This window comes from Urocitellus parryii, chromosome 8 (assembly GCF_045843805.1).
Source record: "Urocitellus parryii isolate mUroPar1 chromosome 8, mUroPar1.hap1, whole genome shotgun sequence".
NCBI classification, from domain to species: Eukaryota; Metazoa; Chordata; class Mammalia; order Rodentia; family Sciuridae; genus Urocitellus; species Urocitellus parryii.
Window position 1 is genome coordinate 64,239,040 of NC_135538.1, and position 22,107 is coordinate 64,261,146.

General features: G+C 34.6%; 1 protein-coding gene across 4 annotated transcripts in view; it reads right to left on the reverse strand.

Annotated features, from left to right (window-relative positions):
* Positions 1 to 383: 383 nt before the first annotated feature.
* The window catches only part of Fhl5 (four and a half LIM domains 5), a 42,258-nt gene continuing 20,534 nt past the window's right edge, over positions 384 to 22,107 (reverse strand). For 3 of the 4 annotated variants that reach the window (XM_026392765.2, XM_077801729.1, XM_026392766.2), the window contains exons 2-6: positions 13,142 to 13,312; positions 12,043 to 12,217; positions 10,799 to 10,968; positions 7,008 to 7,194; positions 384 to 2,979 (exon numbers count right to left, since the gene is read on the reverse strand). In XM_026392765.2, the coding sequence (XP_026248550.1) occupies positions 2,816 to 2,979; positions 7,008 to 7,194; positions 10,799 to 10,968; positions 12,043 to 12,217; positions 13,142 to 13,300 (855 nt within the window). In that variant the 5' untranslated portion in view covers positions 13,301 to 13,312 and the 3' untranslated portion in view covers positions 384 to 2,815. Of the gene's footprint in view, positions 2,980 to 6,074; positions 6,423 to 7,007; positions 7,195 to 10,798; positions 10,969 to 12,042; positions 12,218 to 13,141; positions 13,313 to 22,107 lie in introns of those variants that run through there. The other variant, XM_026392767.2, reaches the window with a different exon arrangement.

A 22,107-nucleotide genomic window follows, 5' to 3' on the forward strand; every position in this document is an offset into this window, starting at 1 on the left:
CTCCTTTAGTTCCCACAAATACTATCATGATTTTCTTTTTCATCCTCATGTGAGAAAAGTTGGTAACTTTCTATGGCCTGTTATATATACACTTTTTATCCTAAGAATTAATATTATTCCTTCCTCTGACACTTTCTCTTTTAGCAATCTCATTTCTCCCTGCTCTGGTACCACCTCTCTGCTGCTTTCAAGACATTCATTTCTTATTAGCACATGCAATTTGCTTCTAACAACTTTCCTGCCTGTGTAGATGTCACCCGGAGTCATGGGGAGTCAGTCCACTGTTTCCTGAGGCAGCTTATTCCATTTTTGGATAAGTCAATTAAAAGAGCTGTTCTCTCTATTGTATAAATCAAATAAGTTAGCTATATGATTTTCACAGCTTTTTATTTTGGTGTGGATATCAATCTAATGAGGCCTTATTTCCTAGTTGTTTTGCAGATGTGTGTTATGTCTATAGGGTGCTTTGTCTACGCTGTAAAGGAGGATTCTCTGCATCTGGCATATCCACAATTCCATGCCTGGATTCACCCTGTCGTCACTTCAGATGCAAAACAGTGTGAGGTCTACTTTTGGACACAGCACATGTATAAACACGTTTGATGACTAAGCCACCTTTTAAATATGAACTATTTTATGTGAAAATATATATACAAACTATAGTTATTCAAGAATGATAAAAAATCCCTATGTAAAAGTGATCTGGTAAATTTTAATTGTAGAGATTAAATGCAAGCCTGATCATATGCATACTCACCTACATAGCAAAATTACTAAATACTACTAATTATTTAACAAAAAAGCATTATGTGTTGTATGTTTGTCTACAATTGAGTAACAGAGAAAATGTTGCATCTCCTGTATTCTATATTTTGAATGGAATAATAATAATAATAATAATAATGAAGCAATTGGCAAATGATAGTTCTACACCTGCAATTTCATATAATGTAGGAAAACGTGGATAGTTTGTCATTTTACAATATGAATATGAGAAAATATCTCATATTTTACCTCAGTTGTAGTTTCAAATACTCTATAGAGCCTGATCTCTCAAATCTCTGAATTGTTAGCATCTTTAAATACCCCTGCATTATAAACCATTTTAAAAATTGTCTTAATGACAATTTTAATTGAATTTTATGTGATGCTATTGTCATTGTTCTAATGAGCCACAACCTATATTTCAGTCAGAACATCTTATGCTCTGCAGTAACCTGAAAGTATATATATATATATGGGTTTTTTACCCAACCTTCCTCCACCCTACCCAGGAGCTGCTCTAACTAGTAACTGACCACGGAGAGCACAGGCTGTTTTCCATTTGTCCCAAATAATGTGGTAAAAATATCTTCTGGAGACAGCTAAGTGTGTCACTATCAGTTAACATCTGATACAAAGATCAACATGTGGTGAGAGACTTTTCACTCAAATTTTCTTTGTGGCCTAATAAATACTGACTTATTTATAGAGAAGCTACTTAGAGTTAGGAGTGCAGCTCCTGATCATGTAGCAGATTTACGAGCTGAGGAATGGTTGGCTTGGGGCAAGGTGGACAGCATAGGTAGGGAGGAGTAGTAAGAAGGGATCATCTATAGCCAGCACGGCTCTACTGTGAATTGTTCTTTTTCAATTTTTATTTTATTTTATTTATTTTTTATTCTAATTTATTATATATGACTCAATTAACTAGATGTCTTTAAAGCCCACTTTTAAGCCTATCCATTAATCATCTATGTAATTTTAGCAAGCAAAATGCACGAGGCTCAGAGCTAATTATGCATTATATTATGCCTTCAGATATCTGGATAAAAGTCATGCTAGAACACTCAATCACTTCCCTAAAATTCATTTCCACTATTGATGACTTAATGATATATTTACTTTAGAGATTTGCCTTGGGAGAGAATGATTATCCTGGTTAGTTTTACTTGAAAGAATAAACTTGTACTTTATGGAATCTGTAAGCATTTTTCTTTCTCTTAAAGTTATTTTTTATCAGTGCATATTTACTATGCAAGAGAGTGGTTTTTTTAAATCATTCTGTTAATTGTATTTTCAAAGCCCACAATTAATACAGAGTGTTGAAACTCATGCTTTGGCTATTCCTAGGTAGAAATGATCCCCTTGATACCAATGCAAAATATGAGAGCCCTAACATACACAGTTCTTAAATTGCATTGATTAAACCTGGGTAACAACAGGCTGAGGAACCTGGGGAAGCAGTGTGTATGAGGGCAGACTGCAGCTTTGTTTCTTAAATCCAAAGTCAGTACATTTGAGCAGTAAAAGAATGATTTAAAAAACCACTCTCTTGCATAATAAATATTCACTGATAAAAAAAGAACTTTAAATAAGAGAAAGAAAAATAAAAATGACAATTTTTAAGTATGATCATCACAAATCAATCTTTGTTTATAAACCTTGTTCTACCATTCATCTATCACATTATATGTAACTCACTAGCTAGAATACAAACGTTAGCCTAATTTATACCTCTCAATTTAACTCTTTGATTTTTTTACTCTGTAGTTTTGAAAACTGTCATTCTTCAGTAATAATATCCACAACTTCTAGGTACAGGTTATATACTCAATTATGAAGAAATATTTTCCCATGTTTCTAACAGCAGAGAGCAGTATTTTGCAAGGTGAGCTGATTTTGTGATTTAACAAATATTCTTTTGGTAAACTGCTCTTTTTGTGCCCAATTTTCTAAAACCTAAGTTAAAAAAAATACTACTGCAACTCAGTTCTGGATTTAGTGAGAACAAAGACAAAATGGATTTCTGGTGGAGAAAGACTACCATCACTACCTAGATGTCAGTGTCCACCCCAGAACCGCATTTTCGGCAGAAGATTTCCATGCTCTGGGTCAGGAAGCCCTCACCCACCAAGGAGATGGCGCACTTTCCACAGTTAAAGCACTCACTGTGCCACTGGCGGTCTTGAAAGCATATAAACTTGGCCCCTCTGAGACCTGTAAAGGAATTGGGAGAAGAAGAGAAATACATTCACTCAATGAGTGTATTGAATCAACCTGATTGACCATTCAATTAGGTGCTGTTCTGAGAACTGGGGGTACAGCAGTGAGCAAGATGATGTAGAAGTGTCACTCCAAGAAGAAGGCTGTAAAGGTCTATGAATTTTGGGCTGGGACTGTAACTCAGTGGCAGAACTCTTGCCAGTTCCATCCTTAGCACTGCATAAAAATAAATAAAATAAAGGCATGCTATCCATTTACAACCAAAAAGTAATTTTTAAAAAAAATCTATGAATCTGAATTGCTCCTGCCACTGTGGCCTATTTCTTTCTTTCATTTTTTTTTTTTTTTCAGTGCAAGGGACCAAACTCAAACACATGCTTAGGCAGGTAATCTATCACACCCCCAGTCCTCAGAGATTAATTCCCAAGAAATGTCTCATTAGCCTCTACCATTTTAACTTAGGGCACACTTTTGCTGTTGTGTTTTTTAAAAGCTAATAGAATTTGAGTCTGCAGTGACCCTCTGATCTTTCTGCCTAATATGATTTCAGGGCACAGTTCAAGAAATTGAGACGTTATAGAGGAGAAAAGATCTAAAAGTTGGGAAGTGGTTGATTTGCCTGAGGCTTGGGTTTATTTATTTGACAAGTTTTCTCAAAATGACCTCAATCTTATAGATTTTCTATAATCTTCTTATCATCCATGGAGTGTAGATGAAATAATTCATGTGCTAATTCATATATAATTTCTAAAAACTCCATTTTAGGATGGTGAAATTGAAAGTGTGAATAAGCATTCCATTTCAGATAAACTCTCTCTGACTGTGATAATGAAGTTTTGTTTCCATCTTAAAAAGTCATAGTTAATATCTTTAGCGTTTAGTACTTCATAGAGAAATTTGCTTCAAATCCCTACTTTCTTTCCTTGATTAAATTTACAGTTGCTTATTCAAGATGTTATCATCACTAGTTTCTAATAAATTAGTATATAACAAGTGATTCCCTCAAAGTCATTTGAAGCATTGATAAACTGATTGTAAGAGTCATATTCTATGTATATACATGAATCATCTCTATTCATAAAATTATTAGATATCTAGCACTTTGATGCTTATGAGGTTTTTCTTGATTCAATCAGTAAGCCTTATATAAGTGGCAAATGTAAAGTAGTTCTGAAATTTTACAAAGAAGAAAAACATCAAAGCATCTGGCAGTGTCCAAAATTGAAACACTATGTTTACTCCTTTAGGTCATGAAGATCATTTGCAGTAAGAAAGTCAGCCTGGAAACTTGTCTCTGCCACCTCTTTTGTTGGGCTTTATTTGTTCCTAGCAAGTCAATTCAATAAGAGTTGGCATTTTTTGAGCCCCTAAATATGTGCTACTCACTACTATAAGCCCTTTATGTGTATTACCTCATATGGCTCTCATCTGATTTTCATGGGGGAAGATATTAGCATCATCCCACTTAGACAAAAAACAAGAGGTGGAGAAGTTCAACCACTTTCTGGAGATCAACCAAATGGTAAGTGGTAAGATCTGATTCCAACCAAGGCAGTCTGGCTTCACAGACTATGCTATTAACCTCACCAAATTAATTTTAACCAAATCCTGGTAAAACAAAACGTAACCAAGAATATTACCAACTCTCTCTGGAGAAAATACAATATTTAAAATTCCTCTTCCTCTAAATAAACACAAATCCAAGAACTTATTCCTGGGTCATTGAAATTATGTATCCTGTGACCAAGAATACAGATCCTTAAGATGACATATGTTTACATGAATGCCCAAATTTCTAAAGATAAGTATATGGCAGTATCAGGTATATTAATATGGTATTTTAATTCAAATAGCTATTATAGTTTGTGGGTTTTTGTTTATTTGTTTGATTTGGGGGCACTGGGAATTGAACCCAAGGCCTACTTGTATGCTAGACAAGCACTTTACCACTGAGCTACATTCCCAGCCCCAAATATCTATGGTATATTACTTCAGATAGCTCCAATTTTAAAGAATATTTACTTCCAGGCCTATATATATTAAGCAGTCAGATCAAGAAATAGTAAGTGACTTGGAGGTTTTTGCAAGCATTTCAGTTTCAATCAAGAACTGAAGTAAGATTATTATTAGAAGTTCCCTTTAGACTGTTCTAAATCAGATATACATTTAGGTTACTGTTGGGTGTGATTTGTGGTTCTTGATCATCCTTGTGTTTGTGAGAAAAAAACAAAATCGTTTTTGTCTGACTTTAAAAAGCTGATTTCAGTGAATGATTTGGAACAATTCATCAGAAAAATCACTTAGACATATCTTTGATGAATCAGAATTGAAACTCATTAATGTATGTTCTCTGAGATCTTTATTAGCTATTTGAGTGCCCAAAGAAATGTGCAACACATTTTAAATTATTTGATTTCCCCATTTCCTTATTGGTGTCCCTTTTTTCTCGTTCGATTCAAAAAATGTGTGGAATCAATTGTGATGGCATATTTACTAAGATTTTGGAGCTCAAGGTACTTATGCATGTCTGGAAGTCCCATTTTTGAACAAAGTGGTGGAGATGGTGTCTTGTTCCCTTAGTTGTAAGAGAAGCCAGATGTATAGAAAGCAGGAGAGTAGAGTGGTTAGGAGCATGTGCTCTGAGACCCAATAGTCTGGAATTGTCAACTCCTTGCAAGGGTCAAGGAAGTAATGTACCTGAGTGACAGAGACAGGATGTGAGGAACACAGAGGGCACTCCCCACACAAAATGGCAGCTGCTTGGCTCCATGTGACCTTGAGCCTGCTTAGGGAACATGAAGGCAGCCTCTTCATCAGTGGTAAGCTCTATATTTGCTTTTGGCTGCAGAAGTAGATTTTACATTCATCTTTCCCCCTAAATATGTCCAGGCCTAACAAAGCTGTTCTGCTAGTCAGACGTAGCCCACGGCTAGTGTGAGAATTTGAAAAAAAAAATGGGGTCCCTATGCAAGTGGGTGGAAGCCTGAAAGTTGGGGTTTGCATGAAACTCTTTTCCTTCATTGGAAGACACATGGAATCAACTTTTGTTTTGTTATATTTATTTGAAAATGGAGGAGGAGGAGGAAAGGGATAGCATCATCTTTAATTCTCTTGTTATAAAATCTGAACTAAAAAAAATGAAATATCGTCTAAGAATGGAGAGCAGAATATAGTTCTGTCACATTATTAAGTGACGATAAATTGCTTCAAAAAGTAGCTGCTGGTTTCTTAAGTATCCTGCTAGCTTTAGTTCCCTTACTATAGGATTAGCAGTTTAGAGATGGCTGAGGAAAATATAATGCATTTTTTTAAACCTTGAAAACCTATTTAACATGGATCAATTTATCATTGATGTCATTTTTCAAATCATATCTCATGTATCTTGTTTCTTTAGTAGAGAGCAATATTGTTTTTCTTTCATCTGTTCATAATTTCAACTTGTTGCAAGTGAATGGAGAGAAAAGAGAGTAATGTATTTGTTAGAAGCACGTTAAAATGAAGTTTAGTTCATTCCTGACCTATGCTTTCCTAATCATAGCAGTTTCAGATATTTTATAGAATATTGTACTTAATTTAAAACTTCTGTATCTTAATTCTTCTTGGCTATGTTTGGAATAAAGGCAGAATTCTGATTTATTATACTCTTTCCTCCCACTCAAATCCTTAATGAGACTCAAATCAGGACTCTTCATTTAATGTCTTCTCTGACCTCATATCTCATCCTATTTTCTCGTTCCTCAAACTATGACTTTACTTAAAATCTGTACCATTAGGGTAGTGTTTAATTTCTTTTGAAGAGCATAGTTATCTAAATTCCACCCTGTAATTTCCTTGAGGGGTCCATTTAATATTTGAATTTATAAATGGTAGGTACCTCAGTTGTGTTTGCTCAAAAGGAAAGGAAATACAAAAGTATAATGAAAGATTTAGAATTTTTACTTATATTTCCTAAACTAACTAGGTAACATTTTATGTAGTTATAACTGTCTTATGGTGGTACCATGTTGAACTGGAGAACTTACCAGTAATGGGTTTGGTACATGCTGCACACCTTTTGGCATAAAGATGGTTGTAACAGTCCATGCAGAATGGATAATCATCTTTGGACATAAATTCTTCTTCACAAAGCTCTTTCCTACAGCCACTACACAGAAAACACTCTCTATGCCATTGCTGGTCATGAAACATTATCCCACCTGAAGATATCACCTGCCAAAGGATTTCAAAAAAAGTCAATGAGTGTGGTCTCCACTGCATGTTAGACCTTTTCTGATACTCTACCTGCTTGATTTAGGATTTTATTTTCCTTAAAACTTCTGTGATTTTTTTTGAGTCAATTTATGAAATCAAATGTTATATCAATTAAATAGGATTGGTAAAAAAAATGAAAATTATTTTAATTTTTCTCAACCAATGGATCAGAAAAATGGCATAGCCTTTTTGGACTCAAGAAGATGAAAAGAAATAGGTGTTTGATTCACCTCATCTTCCTTTGAGTTTTCTTAGCTTTGCCATCAGAGTTAAGATAGTTCTATACTATGTTCTTACATCAATATCTAATTTGTAAGGATCTGAGGAAAAACATCTACTTTTTCCTGAAAGCTTTGTACTAGGGTCAAGAATATCTGACAGTAGAAATCCTGGATGGAATTGGTAAATATCGTCATTTGCTATTAATGACTTACATTTCTTAATTGTTTTGAGGTCCTCAGTACTGTTCTAAGAGGTGGCCTCTTTGTATATTCTCAACATCTCTGCTTGGTGGGGACTATCATCTTTACCCCTTTTACAGATGAGCAAGAACCAAGAGTTAAAGTCGCTAAATTACATTTCCTGGAGACAGCATTCAAACCTGCACAGTCTGACCCCACAACCTGTGTACATAAGCATTAACACCATTTGGAGTTGAGGTTATTTTGCATGGGTAAGCAGTTGATAAGATCTTGTGGAATGAATACTTAAAAACAACAACAATAAAACTTTCGGAAAACAATTCTAATATTGTATCTAGCACGAGATGTTGTAGGGTATGTGTTTTTAGCTTCAGGATTCAAATAATGGCACTCACTATATATTGAGCCTTAGGGTATGATAGGGTTTGGCCAAAGATGCTTATTAGTTCTTCATAAGATAATATAGTTTTTCTTAGTCAATTTAATCCAAGGATTCAACTTCTTAAAAACTTTAAATATATTTATCAGAATCAGATGGGTAAATATTAGGCAACTCTTCTTGTGTAGTTACTTTGAAGTCATCATCTTTCAAATTTGTGGTCATTGAACTCCTGGAATTGCTGAGGAAATTGGAATATGTTCCTGTACACGTTTTATAAAGAATGAAACAATATGATATCAGAGATGGCCTACAGTCTTTGTATTAGAATTAACTCATATTGAAGATAGTTTAAGTCATTTTATTGTTGACAAACTCAAGTGTTGTTTGTCTATCATGTAAGGCTTTTGAAAAAATATTCTAAAGATATTTTTAAACTTATAATAAATATCTTAGAAATTAAAGATACTTGACATAAAAGTTGTTTTTCCTAAAGGAAAAAAGTTTACTATTCTGAATAAGTAAATGAAAGTATAATGGTGTGTGTGAAGTAAAGCAATTTAAAATACCCCCTACTGACTTCAAATGCCTTACCGCAGGCACAGCAGAAATCATGATGCCTTTGATTTGTTTGGTCAAATGATTAGCAGGCAATGCTTAAAAGATTTAAAACTTGGAAAATGTATTCACAGCAAAATAAAATTTGATATATACACCAAGGTCTATTTAATTAGGGAGAAGAAACTCTGGAACATTAAAAATCATTTCCTTGTGATTACATTTCTTTTGAAGAGAGAGGTGAACTAAGATGAAGTCTAATATTTAAGCTTGGTTTTGGCCACTGACTGATTCCATGATTTATAATAAGTTTTTTCTCTGGAGAAGTGGAAGCAATGATGATTTTTCATGCCATAGATACCAAAGCAAGAGTTGAACATATTTAACTCTATTTGAACTCTGAGAAATTTGAATTCAAAGCACTTGTGGTTTGAGGTCAGTTGCTCTCTAGAGGAAAATAAATTTAGTGTGACAAAATAAAATATGTTGAAAAAGTTTAAAGGCCTGGTTGTCAAGTAGTTTTTTGTTTCTAAAAACCATGTGGTCTTTGGTTTGGGTTGAAAAAAAAATTGCTTTTCTTTAGCTTTGATCAAAAACATTTACATCCAGCTTTCCTTATGGAACTTGTAGTTTTAAAAATTAAACAGAAAATAATCTGGCATGCCATGACCTATCTATTATCCAACATAAACATTTCATAAATTTTTGATGACTTTTAATAACATTCTAAATATAGTCACAGCTGCCTATAACCTGGGAAGCACCAATGCTGCATCCCAAACTGTATTCAGCCCTGAATTATGACAGAAGTTCCTATCTTGAATCTTTACAGCAGTATTGAAAGAACGTTCATATTGCCCAACAAATTTTAAGATAATTCTCACAGATTCCATTAATATTTTAGTCTAAGTCTTTAAGAAAGGAAACCTAAATTGGCTACTTAGTTGTCTTTCAAAACACTTAGTTAAACCTACTCATTTTATTTCTAGCATCTATTTTTAAATTTATGTCATTGACTCTGGTAATTCAATGGAGTCATAGGATCTGACCACTGCTTGAAACATTTCCTGTCAGTGTTTCTTTGAGTACTAGACGATTTCATATAATATTACTATCCATTGTAATTTTCAATCATCATTATAATATAATTCAATAATTACAACTTAGGAGAGTATATTTATTTAAATATAAATGTAGTATTGGTATTGTTAATATATGTAGAAAATTACTGTATGTGTGTTCATATGTGTGTGTATATGCACCTGTAGGTGGTAATGAGACCCAGATATCCAGATGCAAATATACAAATGGTCTTAAGAGAACTGACAACGTTGCCTAAAATATTTAGGAACCAGTATACCAATCCAAAGTGTTTTCATGAATCAACTTTCTCATTGTAATTTATAGTGTCATTTTAAACTTGTAACGTCTCACAGGCCAAGACTTACTTTGAGAATATAAAAGTATGTTATGAAATATGGACAGGTTTCATCAAGATTAGAGATGTGAGCCACTTTCCACATAAAAATATAGAGGATAAAGAAGAGTTGGACAAAGTTTACCTCTGAAAAATGACTTGTTTTCCTCCTTGGAAAATATACTTTGCATGGGGAACCAACTCCCTGCATGCAACACTGAAACTGGAAGTAAAAGAACTTGAAGCTCTTAGTTTTGTTGGTGTTTTCATCTTTATCGAATTCCCCTTAAGATCTCCACAAACCTACTCTTTGAAAATGCCAAAGCTTCAAACCAAGAAGACATTTGCATTGCACAATGTGAGGAGTTAAGATCTTATCTAATTTGGTTCTTCAGTCACTCTGTGAAGCAAGTCCATATTCCTCTGAAACAGTTAACACTGAAAGGATCAAAAATTATTTCCTAAGAATTTTGTATTCAAAGAGAAATGTACTGTCTCTCAGAATGCATGAACTCGTTTATAGAAGCAGTGAATGCAACTGGAATGTCAAATCACTTGAACCACTAGAAAATTAAATTCATGTTCTGGATGAAATTTTATAGCTGATAAAATATAGGTGGACATCCTCACTGACAGAGAGTGGTTTTGTGCATGTTGGAATTCATAGCTAATATGAATGTATTAGACAGATATGACTGTAACAGTTCATTCCAAATATATCATGTAGAAAAAAAAAAAGCAATGATACAGAAGCTTCTACAAGTTTCATCCTCTTTAGATAATTACCTTATTGCAAAAGTTGCAGTAATGAGCAAACTTCTTCTCAAAACATGGCAGGCAGTAATTTCCATTCTCTTTGGAGATCAAGGGCTTTGTGCCTATTGGCTGTAGGCAAAGCTCACACACAAAACAGGTTTCATGCCAGTAGTTTCCCTTAAACTCCATTTTGCGAGAACCTATGAAATGCAAAAGTAAGAACCTGTTAGTACTAGTCAGGCATGGTTTTATTTTCTTTAGGTAAGTGTAGATCAAATTACTTAAAATACATATTTTAAATACCAAGTTGAAAAACGAATTGTCCTTTCATAAAAATTACATTCTGTCAGAAAACATCCATCTGGGGAAAGAAAAGTTAATACAGTTCAGCCTTGATGACAATGAATTATTCTTTCACTGAAAACTCCTCCAAGGACTGCATAAGGCACAATTTAGAGATGTTAAAGTATTTTAAATGGAGAATAGGAATGGCTGCACATGGTTTAGATAAATTGGGTCATAATAATAATTACAAGGATATTAGAAATGCCCAGGGCACAACCCCCAAGATTTATATTGTATAGTTATAGCCTCTAAAATTATTTGAATCCATAATAAGAAAATGTGTGTGTGTGTGTGTGTGTGTGTGTGTGTGTGTGTGTGTGTGTGTAAAAGAGAGAATGGGGGAGGAAAGAAGGGAAGGAAGGAGGAGACAGAGAGAAAGAATTTCAGGTCTTACGCTGCTGTCCATAGAGAGTAAAGGACCAAAATATAATGAATTCACGCTTGTCAAAAGTGGAATGATTTACATAGAGACTTGTCTTCCCTAAAAGAAACAATGAAGACTGATCCCTGAACCAGCTTGGGTAGAGTTACAACAAGATAGTTGGCCCCAATCTCCTCTGGCAGATTTTTTTTTTCTTCCTTAGAACATTTGTTATGTCCAGGGCAATGTGTTTAAGTAGTGTTATTAAAAAACAAACAAAACAAACAACAACAACAACAAAACTCACCATTTATTCAGGTTCTGCTTGAAAATGTTATCTATGAATCAGTTTTTATTAAAATACACAGAACACTAATTTACCTGTTCAAGGATAATAAATGAACTACCTTTTTATTTTGTAAAGTACATGAAATTGAGATCAAGTGAGGAAGAAAATTGTCTTTCTCAAACCCAAGGCTTTGTGAACTGCTGTAATAGGGCACATTGTGGCCCTTAATGAAAAACACTGCAGCTTTGGTTAGACACCAGCGCTCCCAGGAGATCTTACCAGGCATGATGGTCCTTTTGCATTTGAAGCATTTAGAGGAGCACTCATTAGAATAGCACTCTGTGCACAGCAGGCGCTCATCCTTGGCAGCAAAAGGCTTTTCCACCAGAGAGTGTTTGCATTTGGTGCACTTGAAGCATCCTTCATGCCAGTGCCTTTGTTTGTAACAAAGATCCTTTGAGACAGTAAATAAAAGTTAATTAAATGTGTTTGCAATAAAGGCCATTTTATAAGACAAAACTGAACACTCATGGGACTCTAGTGCCAGTAGGTTGTTCTACTAGCTTGAGGGAAAGTTGTTATTGATACTGTTATCTATAGTGAAGAGACTGTGGAGTAATTATGAGCTACAGTCTGGGTGTTTCTTGGTTGGTCACTAAAGGAGCTGGAAAATACACTGACTTTCTGCTATTTTTTCCTATTTTCCCCAGTTTCCTTTTGCATAGTGCTAGAGATTTTTCAGGAATTGTTTTTAATTTTTTCCCATTACACGTTGAGATTTAACTAACTAAATAAGCATACAAATAATACCACCTAATAAAAGCAAAGTTAAGAAAATGATGATGAAGGAGAGAAAGAGAAAGAAGGAAGGAAGGAAGGAAGGAAGGAAGGAAGAAGATAATGGTAATCAGTGAGCATTGCAGAAAGAAGGGGTGGTATAAAGGGAGGTTTCCAAATCTTGTGGGGTTTAGTGGAGCTGAGGTTGATTTTTAAGTTGGAAAGTATTAATTTTCCATATTTACACCTCAATTATTTATATATTTATTTATACACTTGTTATTTCAGAAATAACTCAATATTTTAGCTGTGGGACTTTGGGGGAAATAGCTTAACTTTTTTAATGTTTATCATCCTAAAACACAACCTCACAAGACCATGTAAAGATTGAAGCACATGCTATATTTCACAGTGCTAAGTGTCGTGACTGGAACTTCATTAGTGACAACTAATTAATCCTTATGTAAGTATAAGGAAATAAAAAAACCCTTACATAAAGTATTAAGAAAATAGAGCTAAAAGTCAACACTAATAGAATCGAGGCATTTCGAAGCATTTGCTGCTTATAATCAGTTTTTATGTGAATTGAGGTGAGACTTACCTTGGAATCTGATTCAATTGGTTCTTTGCATTCCTCACAATAGTTAGAAAAGATACGATCATAACATGAAACACAGTATGGATTATCATCCTTTAGTACATACTTCTTCCCAAGAAGTGAGGCTGTGCAGTATTGACAATCAAATTGAGCAGTCGTCATTTTGGTTTGATCCTGTGAATAAGAAAATGATTCTTACACACAAAAGTAAAATTCTGTTTATAAATGACAATACAGTGTGAATCCAACACTTGAATGAATTTCTATTTCTTGAGCACAAATCTACTGATTTAGGAAAATTATGTTTGTAGTCATGGTGACATTTGGAGTGATTTAGGAATGGCTACTCTTTCATCTTGGCAGTTCTTGTGTGTTTTTTAAGAAAAAAAAATAAAAACATCAAGCCAACAGGCAGATTGTAAAAAAAACCAAAAAACATACTGTAGTAATCATGAGCTAATATGTACATCAATAAGAATATGATGTGTGTTTACATAGGATGGCTTTACCTCAAGCATAATACACATGACCTGTTGATAGGGTTTTTACAAACTTTCATCACTCGTTGTCTGGGAGAATTCTGGAGGTGTGGAGGTGAAGTTTGATGTAGATGACAACAGTCTTTTTGACTTAGACTTAAAGAGAAATTAATAAAAGTGCTTTGCCATTTTCTAGTCCATTTCCATTATCTAGTTCATTTATTTACTCCTTATTGGGTATCTAGGAAGGGCTCTGCACATTAATCCTAAGGTCTTCCTATACCATAACCCTCTGTTAGGACATCCTTACTTACCTGTGGCTTCAACCGCCTTAAATATGCCCACGACTCCCCAAACTGGTTTCTGCTAACTTTAATGTCCTTGACTTCACCATGCAAATGTCCCACACCAAGCTGACCAAAAACCTTCTCAGTAGGTAGCATTTAGTCCCAGCCCTAGGTCTTGGACTAGGTTCTAGCAAAAGCACAGATGTAGAATTGCAGGTAAAGCTTTTAATGGTAGAGAACAGCCATAGGCTTCTTCAAGACATAGAGTTAAATTAACGCATATTATGGTATGAATAAAAGCAGCAGCAGCATCTTCCACAATAAAAGCTCATGGAACACAAAGCCAGGGCTAGGTTATGAATCCTAATTATTTTATAAATTAAAAAAAACATTAAGAAACAGAATATGTAGATTTCAAGTTTTAAACTAGACATTTAACATGAAAATTTCATTATTATCAAAAGCAGTAGCACTAATTTTCCTTTTGAAGATGGGATTTATGATTTCTGGATTTGCTGGGATATATTAGGACTTGTGAATGTTTTCTAATTATCCAATCTAGAAACTTCTTAAAATTTTAGCAAAACTAGAAGATAGGTTAATTATAATGATGCTTTCTAAAAGTATTTTTGGTGCTCATTTGTAGTTAGTACATTTTACATCTTATTCTCATAAATTTTGCCTCATTTTAGTGACGAAGTTCCCCCAGAGTGTCTTGCTGAATGCACATTGTCATTAGTTCTTTGAATGACAGTTTTACTACATTGTCCTTCACTATAAGTGGAGAAAAGAATGAGGATTAGGAACACGTGAGTCTTTTCCCAGGAAAGATGAGAATTCAGACTAGAAAGTCCCCAATGGGACATGACCAAAATTATCTGCAAGGAACATTGAATTCCCTATTTGATTAATTCCACAGAAATGTCCCTTCCTAGTGAATACAAACACACTCAAAGGGCTACCCAGGGCTTGGAAACAGAAGGAAAATAGATTCTCTGGGAAATTCTTAAAATAAAACTTTTCTTCATATTCCCAGTGATCAATGTTTATTCCAATAGTGAGATAAGGTAGGTAGCTTTGACTTTCATTACTTAATATGGAACATGTCATTTTCATTATTAATATTTAATTTTAAATGTATAAAATAGCACCATGAGAATGGCCTCTCAGCGGTTGGGAACTACCAGACCCCTTCCATTTTGTGAGACATTTTGTGTATTACATGACAAAACAAACAAAAGAACCCCAAAGTGGTAGTATTTCAATGGTTTATTTCAAACAACACTTTAAGCACTACAGTGTCATAATGCCTGATCTCATTTAGTGATTAGGTCAGAATTCTAAATATAAGGCCATTTGGTCCTTCCTTTATCTCCATCCTAATATGCTTTGCTCCATAGGAAATTCTTAATAAAATGGAACACATGTCTTCATTTTTTAAAAGGCAAAGATCTCTTCTTATTCCATTCTGTTTTGTTACTGCAACATCAGGGAGTTGGGCAGGGTGAAAGCAGAATCAGGTCCACTAATCAAAACCTTGTAAATTTGCATTTATGGGACTGTACAGTGACAGCAGGCATTGGTTCATGTCAACAGTTTTGAATGTTTGCTCAGTGGTATTGAACTCTCTGCCTTCAAGAAGTCTCTGTTCTCTTAGCTTCCTTATTACTTACCTTAATGATAGTGGATGGAATTGAGGAAGAGAACACACTGAGTTTCTTAAAATTACAGGTGTCATAACTATATAAACATTATAACTGTAGGTGAACAAATTCTATTAAAATCATGTAGAATTCATAGGGAACTAAAAGAAGTAAGGAGAGACTTCCCTAGGAAGACTTTAAGGAAATTAAACTATTGGAAATCTGATGGGAAGGAAGGAAGGAGGAAAGGGTAGAAAGGATGAGGCAGGGAAGGAAGGAAGGGAGGAGGGAAGGAAGGAAGAAATCACTCTCATTGTATCAAGGAAGAAGAAAGATAGTGGGAGAATGACATAGAATCTCATCTGAAGCTGGATAATGGTAGTCTTGAGGTCAGATTCTCACCTGGGTATTTTAAGGATAAAGGAAGACCTTGAAACTTCAAAGCCTTTTAAAGCTCTTTGGACCTTTAAATGGGGAAGAGAGATAAAGTGTTTTAATCAGCTTATTGCTGCTGTGACCAAAAGACCGGAGAAGAACAGTCTTAGAGGAGGAAGTTTATTTGGTGCTTGCTATTTCAGAGGTCTCAGTCCATAGATGACTGACTCTGTTGCTCTTGGCCTGAGCAGAATACCATGGTGGAATGGTGTGGAAGAGGAAAGCAACTCAGGACATGGAAATCAGGAAGCAGAGAAAGTGGGCTCCGCTCACCAGGGACAACATATAAACCCCAAAGGCGTATTTCCAGTGACCTATCTCCTCCAACCATTCCCTACCTGCCTACAATTACCACCCAATTGGTTAGGTTACAACTCTCATAATCTAATCATTTCACTTCTGAATGTTCTTGCATCATCTCACAGATGAGCTTTGGGGGGAATCTCATATCCAAAACACAAGAGTATGATTTTTTTTCCCCAACCAAGTCACTTTAAAAAAATATTTTTAGTTGTAGATGGACACAATATCCTTATTTATTTTTATGTGGTACTGAGGATTGAACCCAGTGCCTCATATGTATGAGGCAAGCACTCTACCATTGAGCTACAGCCCCAGCCCCTAAGTCATTTTTAAAACCCAATTCTTTTCTAATTATCATTTGCATTCTCTTTTCTTCTTTATCCCTAATGTAAACATTTTTAAGTACTCAGGGAATAACAGTATCTAGAAGGCAGGTCAAGACCTGTTTTTGATCATTACCTAACAGGTGAAGCTATAGGAAAGAGGAGGAGGACTATGTAGTTTTTGTCTCAGGGATCTAAATGTTAATTTGTGAAGATCAGAATTTTTATCATATGGTTCATATGGTGGTTTTAGAATATTGATTTAGAGATGCACTAATATATCAAAAGAACCTGTGAGGAAAGAACAGTTCAGAAATCAGCAAAAATAGACTGGGCTTTGTTTTTCCAGGTCCTTCCTTTGTATTTTTAGATTTCTACCTAAAAGAATGTGAGTTTATTGGCAATAGTTTCCATATCCAAGAATGTTGCTTAGGAATTATTTTTTTAAGCAAAACATAAATTTGTGTTGTTATATTTTATAGTGGGTTAATGCTAAGAAGGCTAATGCATGATCGGTCTATCCACTTGCATTTTTACTATGCTTAGCAGAATAGATTTCATAACTCAAGGGCATGTCAAGCAGGAGAGAGACAAGGACTAGATGCTGGGTTTTTTATCTTTAATATTCTTGCAAGGCACACACTATTCATTTATTCAAGTATTTGATGAACATGTAAAGTATATGTTATTTGCAAAGTAATCTGCTGGAAGCTGTGAAGGCTGTAAAAATGCATTAGACTCACATCCCATCTCTAGAGAGTTTATAATCTAGTAGGAAGAGTAGAACATTTTAATATATCACTAAAGTTAAAAAGTGATAAGGAGAAATGAAAAGTTATAAACATTTTGAGCTGTGTTTCTACCCATTAGAAGAATTTCTAAAATTTCTAAGGTGCATCACCCGAATCCCAAACCAATAAATCAATTTTTGGAGGCAGAGATGAAAACTAAGAATCTTTCAGTTTTTAAGTGGTTTTACTGTTCAGTGAGGGTTGAAAACTACCAGTACAGAGGAGGGGAAGAACACTTATTTGTAGCCAGCAAAATTTCAGGAACAAACTGGAGAAATGGCATTTGAATACATTGTGAGGTGGATATTATGATTGGCTTTCCTGACCTTGGCTCTAATTCTGGTTGTTAGAGATCATAGAGCTAAAATCTTCTCCTGGATTCTCAGAGTGAGTGAGTGCTTGGGAGGCAAATTTGACTCTGTTAATTAGAAACACACGTGAACATTGGAAGGTAGATGAGAAATCAAAGGTGTGTTCTTGCTGTTGCTTGTGCTTGTAAACTAGGTTACGCAATGTGAATGGTTTCTACCCATTCACTATACCTGGAGTCAGTTTTACAGGGTTCCATGACTTGTATTTGGCTGTGAGAGACAGCTGTGGTATGGTGTTGGAAGCAGCAATATCAACATTCAGATTCCCGACATCTGAATCACAAGAAACAGATATTGAAGTGGGAAAGTATAGTCCCTACTACACTTGGATAGATATTGGAAACACTGAAATGCTATTTAACACTCTTTTTTTTTTGAAGAGAGAGTGAGAGAGAGAGAGAGAGAGAGAGAGAGAGAGAGAGAGAGAGAGAGAGAGAGAGAGAAAGAGAGAGAATTTTTAATATTTATTTTTTAGTTCTTGGCGGACACAACATCTTTGTTGGTATGTAGTGCTGAGGATCAAACCCAGGTCACATGCATGCCAGGCGAGCGCGCTACCCCTTGAGCCACATCCCCAGCCCCTATTTAACACTCTTGTTTCCTGAAAGTTGGGTACAGTATTAACTATCATATGTGTATAATCTTATATTAATCTTTACACTCATCCCTGAAATATTTTACTATTATTCTAATTTGACAGATGAGAATCCACACTTAGGTCAAGATTATTTGACTGTTGAAAACACAGAATTCTAGGATTTAAAAACTACACCTGTTAAAACTGAGGCCCAGGATTTTTTTCTTCTTTTTTTTCCCTGCAGTACTGGGGATTGAAACCAGAAGTGTTCTACCACTGAGCTACATCCGCAGCCCTTTTTATTTCTATTTTCTATTTTGGACAGGGTCTCACTAAGTTGCATGATGCTGGCCTTGAACTTGTTATCCTCTTGCCTCTAGAATAGTTGGAATTACAGCTGCTGGCTCATGATTAGCCAGTGTAAACCTTTCTCTTCTTGGAGATGTTGGGAAGGGTATTTGAGATGGAGTAACAGAATTAGGAAGGGCACTTATATTTGTAAATGTGAGACACACATGAACAATAATAATTTATTCTAAGTGGTTCACAGAGCATGAGAAGGTAAGTGTTGGAGGACACGTTTGGAAAGGTAGCAGGCAAGGGCATCTATAGCTTAAGTTTCAATCTATAGTTAAATTTTGTCTGAGGACAAAATATAATCATTGATGATTTAAAATAGGTACATGGCTTGCTTTGAGCTGAAGTTATGAAAATTTAGCAGAAAGAGTCATCCTGGGATTTTACATAGGTTTCTCATAGGATCAGTGTGCCGCTAATAGGAGTTGGGAACATGGAAAGGAAACTAGTTGGGAGGCAAGATTAATATAGATTTAGGAACTTTAAAATTGGGGAACTGAACTAGAGGGGTATTGAGCTGTATGTCCAAAAAATTAGGCTGGAGTGTCATATTAGAATAAGAAATTTAGCTGTTTTTCTTAGTTAAACTCTGTAACAGTTGGTGAGATGCAATGGTATGACGTTGAAGGAAACCATCAAAGAAAGCTATAGCATAGAAAAAGGCAAAAGATGGACTCATTAAAAAAAATGCATGTTATATTATAGACAAGAGATAAAGCAGACGAAGTAAAGAGACACATGATATTGTGAAAGATGAAGGAAATAAGAACTCTGAGAATGGATATTAATGCCAATTAAGTGTCACCAGGAGGTAAATAGTGGCTTTAAAACAGCAGTACAATAAACATCAGCTGATGTCAGATTTCACAGGTATAAAGTACATGAGGAGGCCACATTTCTGACAATTCAGAAAACTGTTTATAGACCAGTACTCCTAAGAATGAAAAACAAAATAAAATGCACTGCTGAACTGGCAGAAGAGTTAACAAAATTCTCAGAGGCTAAAAACAAAAAGAAAGTAGGAAGCTAGAAAGGTTAACAATCTCTATCTCCTTCAGTTGAATTCTGAGCCATGATGATCTTGGTATTCACATTTAAGAAATTCTACCAACTGAAGTTGAAAACCCTTAGGTTTCAGTTTAAAGACTTAGTCTAAAATGAAACTGGGTTGGCAGTGTGATGGTATCTGGCAGAAGCAGAAGAAATTCCTCTGTGAAAGAATGCCCCAGTCTAGCCACCCTTCGTCCAGTTCACACACATAAATTTTCATTGAGCATGAGCTCACAATAACTAAAAGCAATGAAAAGAGGCAGAATGAGTAAATCCATAAAAGAAAATAAATAAATAAAGCACCAGAGAAAAAGTGATTCTGCATGAGAAATAAGAGACAAAAATGTAAAATAATTATATTTAACATGTTCAAAGACATGAATGGGTATTATACATACAAAATTTCAGAATAAAAATGAGTAGGCAGATTTTCCAAAGAACCAATAAAAGTAGAAAGTATTGAAAAATCATTAAAATAAAATTTAAACATTCAAATGCAGATTAAAATCAGTTAAAGGAAAACTTAATAAACTTAAGGATAAAATTAAAGAAATGCTACAAAATATAGCACAGAGGGAAAAAGAAAAATATAAAAGAAATGCTAAAGGATCTGAAAGACAAAGTAAAGGGATTTGAAGTCCTTTTATAAGACAATAGAGAAAATAAAGACTATTAAAGGTTGGAAATAGAATTGAACTACAGAAACTTAATGAATGACAAAATGCCTAGATTCAGAAAGAAACAACTAGCTGATATCATGAAAAGAAACATTCCAATAAAGCTGCTACACTACAGAGACAGAGGATCTTAAAACATCCAAAGGGAGAAAACATACTATGTTCAAATAATCATATTTTCAGATAACTTAACAGCAATAATGAAAGCCAGGAATAATGCTAAGAAAAATAGGTAAGTCCTAGACCTGCACACTCTGTGGAGCTGACTTAAAGAATATGATGAAACACAAACATATTTAGGTTGGCAAAAACTGTTTATCAGCAAAATATGCTCAGTAAAGGCAATTCTAAACGTTGTTCTTAAAAAAAAATTAAAAAGGAAACTCTCCAAAGGAAGGTTGAAGAACATGATTGCAATAGAGAAAATAAGGAGGAAAAAAAATGGTTAACATGGAGTTGCATATAAAAATACTGGCAGTATAAAACAACAATATCTTTAGAATTTAAAGGACACAATATTTTACTTGGCAAAATAGCATGTAATGAGGAAAGAGTTGATTGTTTTTATATTATTTGGTAAGAAAATAAAATGAGTGATATTAGTCATATTTCTTGTTAAATTTTTTTCATTTCTCATACAGAATCACTTTGTTTCTAGTGCTTTATTTATTTATTTTCTTTGGTGTGTTTTGGTGTATTTATTTTGGTATATTTTACTGTTTATTTTCATTGCTTTTAGTTGTTCAATGAAAATTTTTATGTGTTAGGCACATTATGTTTTCTATAGTTAGCTCTAAAAATGGAAATGGAAATAAGTGAAACAAAATCAATATTTCATTAAAAAGTTAGGGAAAATAAAAATCTAACACTGGGATATCACAAAATAAGAAGATACATTTTAAATCTAAATAAAAAAATGTCAGCGAGGAAACTCTTCTCATAGAAGACAAAGATATTCCAATGATAATCCTAAAGTAAATAATCTTGCAACCAATCTTAGTTCAGATCCTAGGAAATTCTAATCAGCTTTAGCTAAGGTTTGGGCAGAAAGGTAAATAGTATTAACTGAGTACTGTGTGAAATCAGAGGTCAACTTAATTTGATATTACCGTGAACTCAGTGCAAACACCATTATCTCCTTAGGATGTGACAAATAAGGATTGCACCCTATGGGGAAAAGTCAGACAAAAAATGTACATGCATCTCCAAAGTCTGGTAGGCAAAGCAAAACAGCACCTCATCCCCAACAACAACAACAAAATACTACCAGCATGTGTGGTGTGGTGTATTGGTGTATTTGTGTGTGTGTGTGTGTGTGTGTGTGTGTGTGTGTGTGTGTGAGAGAGAGAGAGAGAGAGAGAGAGAGAGAGAGAGAGAGAGAGAGAGATTGAGAGATTTTACAAGCTGCCTTTATAACTTATACAGAAATGCAGAAGTCCAAGAAATTCCAGGTCAACAAAAAACAAGATGGGAATACTTTCAGAATCAGCCATCAATGCACAATATGGTTTGAATACAGGGTTTGACACATTACTGCAACAAAATGGAGAGCTCAGCAACAAATCCACAATCCACAATCTATCCATCCAGGGGACACAGTGATGGGTGATGAGAGATAGGAATGGTTTCTCCAGTAAATGGTGTTAGGTTAACCATATTTCCAGAGGAAAAAGAAT